Raw genomic sequence first — 12,899 nt, 5'->3', positions numbered from 1 at the left:
ACTCAAACATTTATTAATGCTACCAAAATAAAATTTGACATATTTGTATTTACTCGTGCATCCCACACTAGAATATCATCACACCGTCACTCAGTATTATTTTCTAGTGGATAAGATGAACAATAAAGCTAATTAAGTGTTCCCATTCTGCCTTGTCAAATATTTATACAATAAGTGTTTACCCTCGAAAGACTTTTGCCTGTCATTTGTGAAATTAGTTCCTTCTGGACACATTTTTGTGTCTCTTGTTTAGGATTAAAATGAGGTTACTTTCCCACATGGGTACCAATTACATACACTCAAAAAGAAATATACACACAGTGACACATTTTAAATTTAGAGTAAAAAATAGGCCTATAAAAGATAACGTGTGTAGTATGTACGTATAAATATGGTTTCTGTTTCCTGTTAATGAGCTTTCATAGTTCCTGTCATCAGCACGCTCTCAGAGGAGCGGCGTTAAAGACAGTCAGCAGCTGAGGGTCCTCAGAAAGTGAAGACGCTGTTGGGCCGTCTTTAGCACTGCTGAGGGGTTCGAGTGCTACTGAAGACCTCAGCCCATGTGTGTCAAATACATTTTGGTTTGCCTTTAAGATTGTGTTTGTAGCATGGTGTACAGTTATTACCGATACACAACTAGTGTTGTTCCGATACCGATACTGGTATCGGCAGAGGCGCCGATACTGCCTAAAAACAGTGGTATCGGTATCGGTGACTACTCACAAGTAACATGCCGATACCATTAATTCCAACGCTAATATAGGATTTTGGATGCAGCATCTTGTGTCTTGCTCGTGCACGACATTCACTGATATATGACATGTTCACTGCATGCCGATATAAGATCTCCTATTGGCCCTTGAATGCTCTGAATCAATGGCAGGACAGCTTTTTCATGTTGAGGAAAAAAAAAAACTTAAGTATCGGTATGGTATCGGTATCGGCCGATACTGCAAAGCTGGGTATCGGTATCGGTATCGGGAGCCAAAAAACGGTATCGGAACAACACTATACACAACCGCACCCGCAAGCTTGGGGAACATTTCTGCTTGGTCTGTCGGACACCAGCTGTTACACTTTCAGTTCTCAGATGTCAGTGCAGTGCAGTGAATGGCAAATCATGGTCAGAGTTGCCAAACTCTCCCTTCTCTACAGTATATGCATCCTCAGAAAGGACAACGATGCCGATAAGTGATGCAGCTCTCGAAAAGCACTGTATAATTAAATACATTATTGTTGTTCATCTTGTTCTTTGTCTCCAATTCCAAGAGAGGACACGCTGCGCCAGAGAGGGGGTACAGTTAGGCACAGCATGCCGATCATGGTTTTAGCTCGAGTATGTGGAAAGATAACAGGGTGTTGTCATTCGTTTGATGTCTTTACACACTGCTCCATGGAGACCCCTCCATAAAAACAAGCTGGCCCAAACCATATAAAAATGTAATGCTACTGTTCTTTTCAAGTTTGAAGCATGAGAAGAGTGAGAAGATAGACAGGCTTACTTTGATCCATTTGTATGGAGTGGAACTAACATACCACTCACTGTGTTGGGGAAAATGTTAAAAGCGCTTTTAATGTTAGATGACATCAAAATATAAGCTTTCGTACATGAACCAGATACGTTGGAAAAGTAAACTTAAACTAATATTAAATAAACACCTTCCAAAAATGAATGTTTTAATCATAAATAAAAATGAAATCTTATTTGGCATTTGCTTTCATAGATGGATGAAATGTCTTTCGTCAATTACGGATTTTAGCCGAGCTGTGTAGCTAAAATTAGGAGTTTAAATATATGAATTAAATATATTAAAAAAACACACACACACACAACATATATATATATATATGAGTTTTTTTTAAATTTATTATTATTATTTTTTATAATAATAATAATAATAATCATAAAACGTTTTTTTTTACCGATCCATGCCTCAAAGGGGGGCACAATCATCCTGGTGGGTGGGCATGGCCCCCTATGGCCCCGCCCCTGGCGTCGGGCGGAGCTGAAATGCTATTGAAAACAGTGATGCTACAGTCATATGTAATTATGCTAGTAGCAGCGCTATCTGCTCAAAACTGGAAATTGTTGCTGTACTGATTGGTAATGTTTGTATGTTTCTTTTTCTTTTTTCTTTTTTTTTATTACAAAGTCTTGCTGTTGTTTATTATTGTGTCTTATTTGATTTTATTAATTCATTATGAGTATTAATTGAAATGAAAAGGGGATTATATGTCTACGTTCTGGAAGAAAAATCAAATCTGTGTGCTTCTGTGTGCGTAGTGTGCGCACGCGCGCGTGCGTTTTCTGTCACAGTCTGCCAGCTTCAATTATCACACTGCATAATAGTTGAGTGAGATTAATTTCAGTGTAAATAAAAATAAAGAGGGTGACAAAGAGAGGTCAAAGAAGAAGGGGAATGCAAATTGCCGAGGCAAATCCCTCCACTGTGTATGAAGAACATCAACAAAATTGCAAAACGTTAATAATTTAGACAACCGCAAAAAAAAAAGAAACCAGGAAATTATGTTTGTGTAGCAAGGTAACAGTCTCCAAATGTGTTCCTTTGCAGGCTGATGCAAACAGTGTTTGGGAGCATGAAAAAGATGAAAACAAACCAAGCTGCTTTACAGTACTGCTATGTATGTTGTTCATGGTTACAGATAACGGCATGCCATCTATATAGATGCTCAAATGTTATCAGGAGAGGAGTCGCAGTTGGATAAGAACTCGTTTGTATTAACCTCTGTGCGGTAACTGGCGACACAGATGTGAACACACCCACTCACTCACTCACATTAGATGGCGTCATACCCAACTAAATTGCCTCAATCATACGCACAACCCATCCTGTCCACAGACACTCAGACACACTGGGGTGATACCATCACGCACACACACAAGGCCTATCAGGACTTATTTTTAGCAGTTCTCCAGTCCTGACCTACATCACGGCATGAATAAAGCAGAAAAGATGTGAGAATGAGCGGAGGGGGGAGGGAAGAAACAGACACACCCTGATGAGTTAAAAAAAAAAAAAAAAAAAAAAAAAAATAGAATCCTTCCTGTGTGGAATGACAGTTCCATTTCTGTCAGCAGCCCACAAAAGGGAAGCACACAGTGGACGTGAGGGAAGAAAAAAAAAAAAAAAAAAAAAAAAGCTGGCAATGGAATAGACCGGGAATCTTCGTATGACCGAAAGGTGAACTAAACCCGGAAATTTTAGGTAACCAAACACAGAAAACAGCTGAGATGTGACGTTCGCAATGCGAGCCCGAAGGCACATGGGCGTTGATTTCAGTTGTCTACAGAGGACCTGTTTCATGAGATGGATGAAAATATGTGTTGATTTTTTTTTTATTAATGTAGGATAAGCCTTGAGATGCAACATCTCGTTTGCGAGGGGATCCCACACAAAAAAATACCAGGCAATCTATAACGACACACCAGACATAAAAGACAAAAAAAAACAAAAACAAAAACAAAAAAAACAATTAGAATACATTAACACTTAACAGAGACAGCCTTAATTTCAAAACAGTTATTTCATAATAATGAAATAAAAATACAGCGTGACTATACATTATTGAAAACATTGACAGCCTGATTTTAAATAATTAAACAAGATATTTTAAAAGATATGGAGCGAAGGCAACAAACGATATTAGCAGGTAGACTATTCCAATTAGATGGGGCAAATTACTTTCTTGCTTTCTTGCATATTTCTTTAGTGACAGAGGGGACAAAAAAAAGAAAAGTTTTTTGGATTAATCTGCTTATTTGTTAATTCACCAACACAATACCGTGTCTTGACCAGTAGGGGCTCATATTGCAAAGAAACATTTTGACTTTAATGTGTCTCAGCCTTGTTGTTAGCCATGTTTTTATGAGCTAACAGTGCTTATTTGGGAGTTATTGGGATGAAATTGTTACTTGAGCTTGATGATCAGAAACATTTTCGCACAAGTAGAGGTTGGGGATGTGAGGCTTAACGCTGCTGTTGTATGAAAGCTGTTTAGTGAGCGCAAACAAGTTTCAATATCATTTTAATCTACTTATTTATTTTCTTTGCTCTCAGATATTGATGAGTGCGCAACCCAGATGCATTACTGCCAGTCCAACACAATGTGTGTCAACCTGCCTGGCAGCCATCGCTGTGACTGTTTGCCAGGCTTCACCCGAGTGGATGAATACTCCTGCACTGGTACGTTTGTTTGGTGATTCTCACATTTTTAGTGCCGTAGTGACTCACTCTTATTTTAAGGTGGATTTTTATTGTGTGAGTTAAGTTGCAGCCACTTTCCTGCAGATTGGTTCTTTAATTGTTCCCTAAATTCAGTCTGGGCTGGTTTCTTGTGTAGTTTGTAGGAGACTGACTAGTCACAGAATGATCATATTAAATTTTATTTTACTTGTTCTAACATGTATAAAATAAAAAATAAAATTTAGAAAAATGTAGTGTTAATATATGTAAATACAACTGAAGGCAAACAATATACAACAGATAGAACATTATTTTCATTTATTATACATCATTGAAACGTCATTTCACCAGGGGGTGTGTAGACTTTTTATGTCCACTGTAGATAAAAAAACAAAAACAAAAAAAAAAAAAAAACGCCCAATAGAATGTTATGCGCTGGGGGTTGGATCCCAAAAACGCAGACACAAATACGACCTTAACTATTTATTCACATCGAGAGGTGTGGAACAAACTTGACTACCCGAGAAACAATGAGAGTTGCACAGAGGTAATAATCCGACAAAAACACACACTTCTCAGACAGGCTTATATAGACAGCGAATCGATCTGATTGGTTGTGGCTGGAAATGTGGGTAACAGGACTGACATGGAATTATCTGATTGACTGTTGACCAGATAAAGAGATGAAAGATTCCAGACATCACATAGCTTCTGACATCAAATAGCGTCTTACCAGTTGAAAGTAGATGCTGGTTACATCAGTTCAAAACAGACACTTGATGCAACCCTTGCATGGCCCAAGCATAACCCATACATGACAGTAAGCATAACCCTTGCATGACCCCAGTCATGACAGTAAACATATCCCTTACATGACCCTAGTCATGACAGTAAGCAATAACTCTTACATGACCCTAGTCATGACAGCAAGCAATAACCCTTACATGACCCTAGTCATGACAGTAAGCATAACCCTTACATGACCCTAGTCATGACAGTAAGCAACAACTCTTACATGACCCTCGTCATGACAATAAATAACCCTTGCATGACCCTAGTCATGACAGTAAGCATAACCCTTACATGACCCTAGTCATGACAGTAAGCAATAACTCTTACATGACCCTAGTCATGACAGTAAACAGAACCCTTGCATGACACTAGTCATGACAGAAAGATTCATTCTGGAACCGTCTACCTCAGGAAAATGTTTTTCTCACCAACAAATTCCTGCCTTGTGCTTTGTATCTGTGAAAGAGAAAATGTGTGCCATACACTTCCTCACCATTCCACCAAAGCTTCCCCACCTGTGTGCTGATTGCCCACAGGTACTGCAGCAACAGGTAGGAGAAGGAGGGAGGTCTTAATAGTGGCCAGCAGAGAAGTGCGGGTCAACTATCATGGCCACGCGTAACAGCTGCAGTCACAAAAACGGGCGACTGCCTGCAGTGAGATTCTGATATAGTGTAGAAAATTGTTGGCTCCGGTCAGAATAATATCACATCATGGCTCTGCAACTGTGATTATGAATTATTTGTTATCTGAAATTAAAGCCTTCATAAAAATGAAAGGGATTGATTTTGATGAATGCATCTGTTGACGGCTTCCTGAGCTCGTATGGATTATATGAGAGAAATGATTGCAGTCATTCACATGGTCCACAGTTATTATGCAGACTAAAAAATAGCTTGCCCTGATCAACAAGTACTGTATTTTTCTTTGCCCTGATGATTGTCAAGCCATGTAATAATATAGCGCATGACCCTGTTGTTAGGTTACTGTGTCAATTTAGAGCAGGTTGTTTGCGCAATGTTCTTCATTACTGCTTTCTTTTTTTCCATCCTTAGTGTACTTTAATTAGCTTGGACTTGGCATGCTTGCAACAGATGAGGATCCATGGACAATCAATCTATTTTACAGCTTGTAAAGTGTCTTGCACTGCTGACTCGGAGCAGTACAAACAGTCAACATGTGCTCCTAAAGATAAAATCCTCTTGCATATGCTAACGGCGTTCACGTTTGCAACCAAAAATTGGTTGGTGCTCTACATGAGAACCTTTAATTGGTACATATACGAAATTCTATACACTCCCATCAAAAGCATTGGAACAGTGTCTACATAGGGATCAATATTTCAGCTTTAATTTTGAGGTATTTACACGATCCCAGTGCACATGTTGGACTCTGAAATCATTTGTACCCAAATACTACATTTTCGGTGAGTAAAAGTTTTAAAACCAATGCGTGAGACTTGCGTCAATAACTGTAACATGCTTGTGACCCAGTGACATCGCCAAACGATTGAAAAATGCCTCTGGAGATTGGTACAGCCAGTTCATATTCTTGAATTTCTTGCTCCTGATGATCTGCCTTCACAGATGAACTTGACATCATCAAGAGATCCTTTCTTTTTCAAAGTACTCTTAACCTTTCGATCACTTTTGTAAAGGTTAAACGTTGTCTCATCATTCAATGAGGCTTGTTGCTGTACTTTTTGACAAAGCCTTTCATTTTTGTTTTGGCTCATGAATGCTTTGTAGGACTGCAACGATTCACCACAACTAAGACTCTGTTGGCATATACATTTTTACAAGATCACATTTTTAAAAATACATCCAGATACTCTATAGGAGTTTGTGTGCATTCCTCAGTCTTTGATGTTTTATACACCGCTCTGTTAAGAAATTATTTCCCTCGATATAAAAAAAAAAGTGCCTAGTTTGTTCCTCTGAGGTATAAAATGCCATTGGACATTATCTCTTGCTATTTCTCTCTTTTATCATCTGCCTTGCTGAGGGGCCTGTCCTTTGTGCTGACAGTGCCCTGTAAACAATAGGAAGCCGCAGTAATTGTGGTTCCACTTGATTTCACCTCTATAGAAGCAGGCAAGCGGCTCAGGGGAAACAGGGAATGGACAGAGAAATCAACACAGTGGCAGGAAGGGTGAGGTTCGGCTGCACTTATTTAGTTCACAGTTCATTGTTTAGTCATTATGAATACATTTGTATAACCATTTTAAAGTTAATCAATACAACCCCAAATTTGAACGAATTGGGCCCTATGGTTCGCATTGTTGTTGATGTTACTTCACGGTCCTTTTAACAACATTCAGCAAGAGTTTGGGAACTGAAGACAATAATTGTTTGAAGCTTGGTAGGTCCCACCCTGGCGTCCCGTTTATTGTGTATGTCATGTGTATGTCAATCACTCAGTCGTCATAGCGATTCTTACGATAAACCCCTTCCTTCCAAATTCATGTTTGCGTTCTCATTTGCATCCGCAGCTAATCGGGAGCAGGACGGACTTGCAGGTGTTGACTGAAACTAGAATTAATTCCTGCTTTTGCATCTAAAAATCATGGGAAATGTAGTCCTACTATCCACTGCGGACGCACTGTTACCTACCTAAAATATCTCTTTATAACAGTAATACTAAAATAAAGCTCACATTATTTGAGTCGGTCAATTCATAGCAGACCATTTACTCTAAATGTTTACTTATTTATACAAATAAGGAGAAAAAGCTCTATCAAGTAACGATTCATATTGAATTGTGTATGCAATATACGGTACAGTACAGGCCAATTGGCAGAAGTATGGATAATGAATGGTGTTTACGCTCACTTTTATGATACAGTGCAGGCCGAACACAAGTGATTTCCCCTGTGGAAGGTCATTATGATCCCTGACTTCATGTGTTGGTGGATAATAGCGATGTGCCATCTGTGATAGTGGAAAATGCCCAGCTCCCACAGTGCACTGTATCTTATGAGAGCTTTTACTATTGTGTTCTGCATTATGCAGATGCTGAGGCTTAAATTTACCGTTATAACTGAGAGAAGATGCTTTTTGTTTTGCCCCATTGTCGTCTTTGTTTCCTTTTTAAACTGTGCGCTGAGTTTACAAATGAAATGGCATTGAACTGCTTTTGAAAAACTTTCCATAACCAAGAAAAATATTGTATAACTGTTATAAACATCTGAAAATAATTGTTGTATATATTAAAGTGTACGTTTTTTCTCGCCATGTACTTTATGTTCTTACTGCTTTTAGTGTGAGGTGTACTCTGCATCACTGACACTATTTCTATTGACAATCGCAAGTCTGCTTCCCAAAAGCAGATGTCTGCTGTAGTACCAAGAGTGACCTGTGAGAGGCAGTATGGTGCCACAGGGCGTCCAGACTGACCGGAATGGCAAAGTGGAAGAAGAAAAAGAAGCTCGGTTACAAACTATAAGATAAAATAATCAGACCTGCTGACTTTGGTCGAAATTCAGGCTCAAATTAGGCCCAATTATCTGTTTGTGAGCACCCTGACCAAGCAGGACAATCAAAAAATTAAATAACGTCATCAATGCATTCCCTAAAACTCCAAAGTGTAAACAAGTCAGTAGACAGATGTTCCTTGATCCATTTTTTTTCCCCCAGATCAATTTCAATACACAGCCTGTTTGCTTTTGCTTGTGTGACATTGTATTGATTTCATTTGGTAAACTTAAGTGTGTTTGCCTTTTCTCGGATAACCGTTTAATTAGACAGCATGCAGCCTGCGGTATGTTACACACTATTGCCTTTGCTCAAGTCATGTATCTAGCCTCTCTCTCCTTGTCTACACAGAGCTGATAAATTGTCCAATTCTTTCCCTAACCAGTAGTTCATATGCAATATGCTCAGGCTTGGCTATAGCATATGATGAAAAGCAGCTGCCATTAATTTTGTGCATGCCGTGCTAGTATGTATACTGTTCAAAATTCCAACATTGGAAGGCCACAGTCCCCCGCAGACACATTGGTTAATGAAAATTTAATCAAATCCAATTCCAATTATACATATAATGAATGTTGAGCTCAGGTGTGACGAGCTCGGTAACCTGGGCAACCCTTCCTGTATACTTTTCAAAGATGGAGGTCACGTTGCAAAGCTGGCAAGGGAGCAGCCATTTTAATAAGCCCATCAAATGTGGTTTGGGCAGGAGTCACCTAAGTTTTCATCAATTTATAATTGTCTCTGTAGAGGCCAGTGTTTATATTTAGCTTGCTCATAAAGGTTTGATGCAAGAATTCCTTCCCACTTACTAGAAGGCAGTATAACTGTCCACAGTGATTTCTGTCTCCGTGTGACACTGCTGTGCAGAAAGCTTCACGTTGTGCTCTCTAGAGACGCATTGATTCCATTTCCCCTGGGTGAATACACGGAGACACCAGGAATAAAATGCACTGTGCGTGTTTACTGACAGAACACATTAATTTGACATGCTTTCATTAATGCACAATGCAGCTGAAGCAACTCGCTCATGGCCCTGAGCTGTACAAAATCGTAGGGTAACAAATTAAATAACGTAAATGCTTTTTTGGGTTCCTTGAGATGATAACATTACAATTATATCATGAAATGGAAACTTTTTGGAACAAATCAAGCTTATAAGTCAAGATATCACTGTGCATGACTTCAAAATGAAAAACAATTAGATGTAGTGTTTAAAAACTTCATGTGAATTCTGCACATCTCTTTAACTCATTCACTGCCTTTGACAAGTATACTTGTCAATTGTATTTTTTAGAGCGGTGCTAAATGGGGGCGAATCTGAGCATGCTCCACTGTAAATATCAAACTTGGAAACAACTTTACTGATGCCCAACCACCGGTAGATGACATCATTGCCCCATTTTATAGGAAATAAACACAGTTTCAGAGTCCATGGGAGAAATGGCTGTATTTTGGCAAACCTACATTTTTCTGCTGTCAATTATAAAAGAACGGGACGGGACAAAAAGTAGGGAGTCTATTCTGTTATTTGGTAGATTCGGTTTATATATAATTATTGAATGTAATATCACGTGAGTATTGGAAATGTAAAAATTTTCTATAATGACTGGCAGTGAATGAGTTTTAATTAGAGAGCATTTTAAACTCTCCTGAACATTTCATGCAGTTGTACTGTTAAGCAGCTGTGTGAGGTGGAATTTGTTGACTGCTCTGTCCATGTAAATTTGTAGCTTTTGCGTCAGGATTGTCATTGCAGGAAAACGACATATTTACTGGACTAATTTCATGGAAATCCAGGCTCCCTCTGCTAAATACTGTGACAAGCAATCAATATTGTTTCCCCTGTGACCCTGCACACAATTCAGCTGAGTTCTCATCACGTCAAGGTGAGCGTCAAGGCCGAGCTAGAAAATAAGAGTGAGGACTTTTTGTTTTAAGAGAGGGGGAAAAAATCCTTGTTCATTTTAAAACATCATCACAGAAGCATTTTGCTGTACATTATTGTTTACGCAGTAAAGACAAACTCACAGGACAATACTTTGCGGAATATATCGGTCATCCAAACAGAGCACGTGCAGACTGAACCATTCATGACGTCTGATCGGATTGACTAAAGGAAGGTAGCAACCCGTGAATCTGAAATTTTCTGCAAGCCGAGTTTGAAAGTAAACAAGCAACCGTAGTTTTGATGATAGTTTGTCCCTTAGCAAATAACAGACATACACAAAGATTGGTTCAATTCTCATAACCCATTTAGTCGTCTCTCTCAAATTTACTCTAGTCTCTCATTCCTTTCTACATATCCTCCAGGAAAAAAAAACAAAAAAACAAACTCACATTGACCTTGCGGTCACGGCCGACATTCGTTCAGAGAAAAACAGGCTGTTGCCAAAAAAATAAAAATAATTAAGCGTGTAGACTCATGTACATTTACTAATTGAAGATTTGAAAATTTGCTCGTCCTTGATGCAGGTCTACACTTTTAGACACTCTTATGAAAAGTTAGTGATTAATATGGAAGGAAGAGTGGAAAACGAGCAATGGTTGGTGTGATTGGGGACACAGCCCCACCTCTGATTTGTAAACTGCTCATTGTTTGTGAAATGGAAAATAAACTGCCTGAGCTTTTGATGATCTTTCATTTCACATCATTAGCTGAGAGCCCTGAGGGTCATGTCGACATGTCCAAGCCCAATATTGGATCGGCGTGTAATCATCACTAATTAGGCCGAACACAACCGACTCGCATAACATGCTGGGATGTTATACGCTCGTTGTGTTTGTCATTGCCAAAAACATTTATGCCACACAGTTGTTCATTGCTGAGTAAGGTCATTATGTCCTCCTTAAGACTTTTTTTTTTTTTTTCTGTATTCTACTGATTTATCCTATGAACGTTTCACTTAGCGTATCATGCTATCCTGATTAATGATGATAATTTATTTTTCGGTCACAATGTAAACGGAATGTGTTAAAATGCTAATATATATATAAACAGATGCTCATACTTGCAGGTATAAAATATCCTATCATATATTTTTGTCATGACTGGGTCACGCCATGGTTATGTTTGGGTCATGACCGGGAGGTCAAGTGTCTGTTTTGTACTAATGTAACAAGTGTCTGTTTTGAACTGATGTATCCAGCATCTAGTTTCAACTGATTTTAAGCTATGTGATGCTATGTGATGTCAGGAATGTTTAATCTCTTTACTGGGTCAACAGCCAACCAGATGATTCCATGTCAGTACTGTTACCCACATGTCGAGCCACAACCAATGAGATCGATTCACTGTCTATTTAAGCCAAACTGAGAAGTGTAGGTCTGTCAGATTATTACCTCTGTTCCTCGGTGCATCTCCACAGCCCAAGGGGGCTTCTCATTGTTTCTTGTCTAGTCAAGTTTGTTCCACGCCTTGTGATGTTATGCGAATAAAGAGTTAAAGCCTTATTTGTGTCTGCGCTTTTAGGATCCAACCTCAGAACGTAACAATTTTTTATTTATTTATTTTTTTTAAACTAGGCAGCCCTGAATGCAAATCATTGTAACCATTGAGGCCATTTCCTTCATAATGCTTTATTGTTGCATATCATTGCTTTCTCTCTACTGAATTCATAAGCACCAGAGTGTACGCGTATTAGCTTTTTTGTTGGCCGAGACGAGACATGTCAGAGCAGTTTCAGGACTGGTGTCTTTTATGATACATTTCAAATTAAACCACAACTTTTCTCTGTTGATCATCTGATCCACAGTGAAGAGGTGGAACTCCGAGTTTATAGTTTGGGCTTGAAAATATCTTTTGTGACACAATCCCCAGAATTTTTCTGACGAGTCTTATGAAACATAAATTGGGTAAATGTCAAATGGCTACATCTTCGTAATCCTGTGAAACAAACACATACAACGGATACATTTACTGAGGAAATAAGTGGGACTACATGTGGCATTATAAATATGAAAACGGCATACGATTCATACGGGTATGAACGTTAATTTGCAGTGATGGGATACGTTTGATTTTGTTGACCACATCGTGCACAAGAAATGCTTGTTACCAAACGCTTTGTGTCATCATTAATGTAGCCTACTTTTAATATACTGTACAGTACCATTTTATATAAACTAAAAAATTCCTCCACATTTCTTGACATTTTTCTTTCTTTTTTTTTTTTTTTTCACCTCAATATAGAGAACATTCTTTGGGAAGACCAAAGCTAAATTATTTCTGCTCGTTGCTCCAGGGCTTTATGCATGCCACTCATTAATTAAGGAAAATGTATTAGTCATGACTCCCACCAAAACTGCATATTCATGAGGCGAGAAGAAATGGCTGCCTTAGGAGAGAACATGCTCGCTACTTAAAAGACTTTATGTTCTGATGTAAGACAATATTCTTGGACCATCACGTTTTTATACCAGTCACCGCTAC

General features: G+C 38.7%; 1 protein-coding gene across 2 annotated transcripts in view; it reads left to right on the top strand.

Moving 5' to 3' along the window:
- LOC144017634 (protein kinase C-binding protein NELL1-like) overlaps positions 1–12,899 on the top strand; it is a 144,770-nt gene that overhangs the window by 93,979 nt on the left and 37,892 nt on the right. For both annotated transcript variants that reach the window (XM_077519407.1, XM_077519408.1), the window contains one exon: positions 4,080–4,205. In XM_077519407.1, the coding sequence (XP_077375533.1) occupies positions 4,080–4,205 (126 nt within the window). The remainder of the gene's footprint in view (positions 1–4,079; positions 4,206–12,899) is intronic.

Source organism: Festucalex cinctus, chromosome 4, assembly GCF_051991245.1.
Source record: "Festucalex cinctus isolate MCC-2025b chromosome 4, RoL_Fcin_1.0, whole genome shotgun sequence".
Classification (NCBI taxonomy): domain Eukaryota; kingdom Metazoa; phylum Chordata; class Actinopteri; order Syngnathiformes; family Syngnathidae; genus Festucalex; species Festucalex cinctus.
This window is presented reverse-complemented; position numbering and strand designations above follow the sequence as displayed.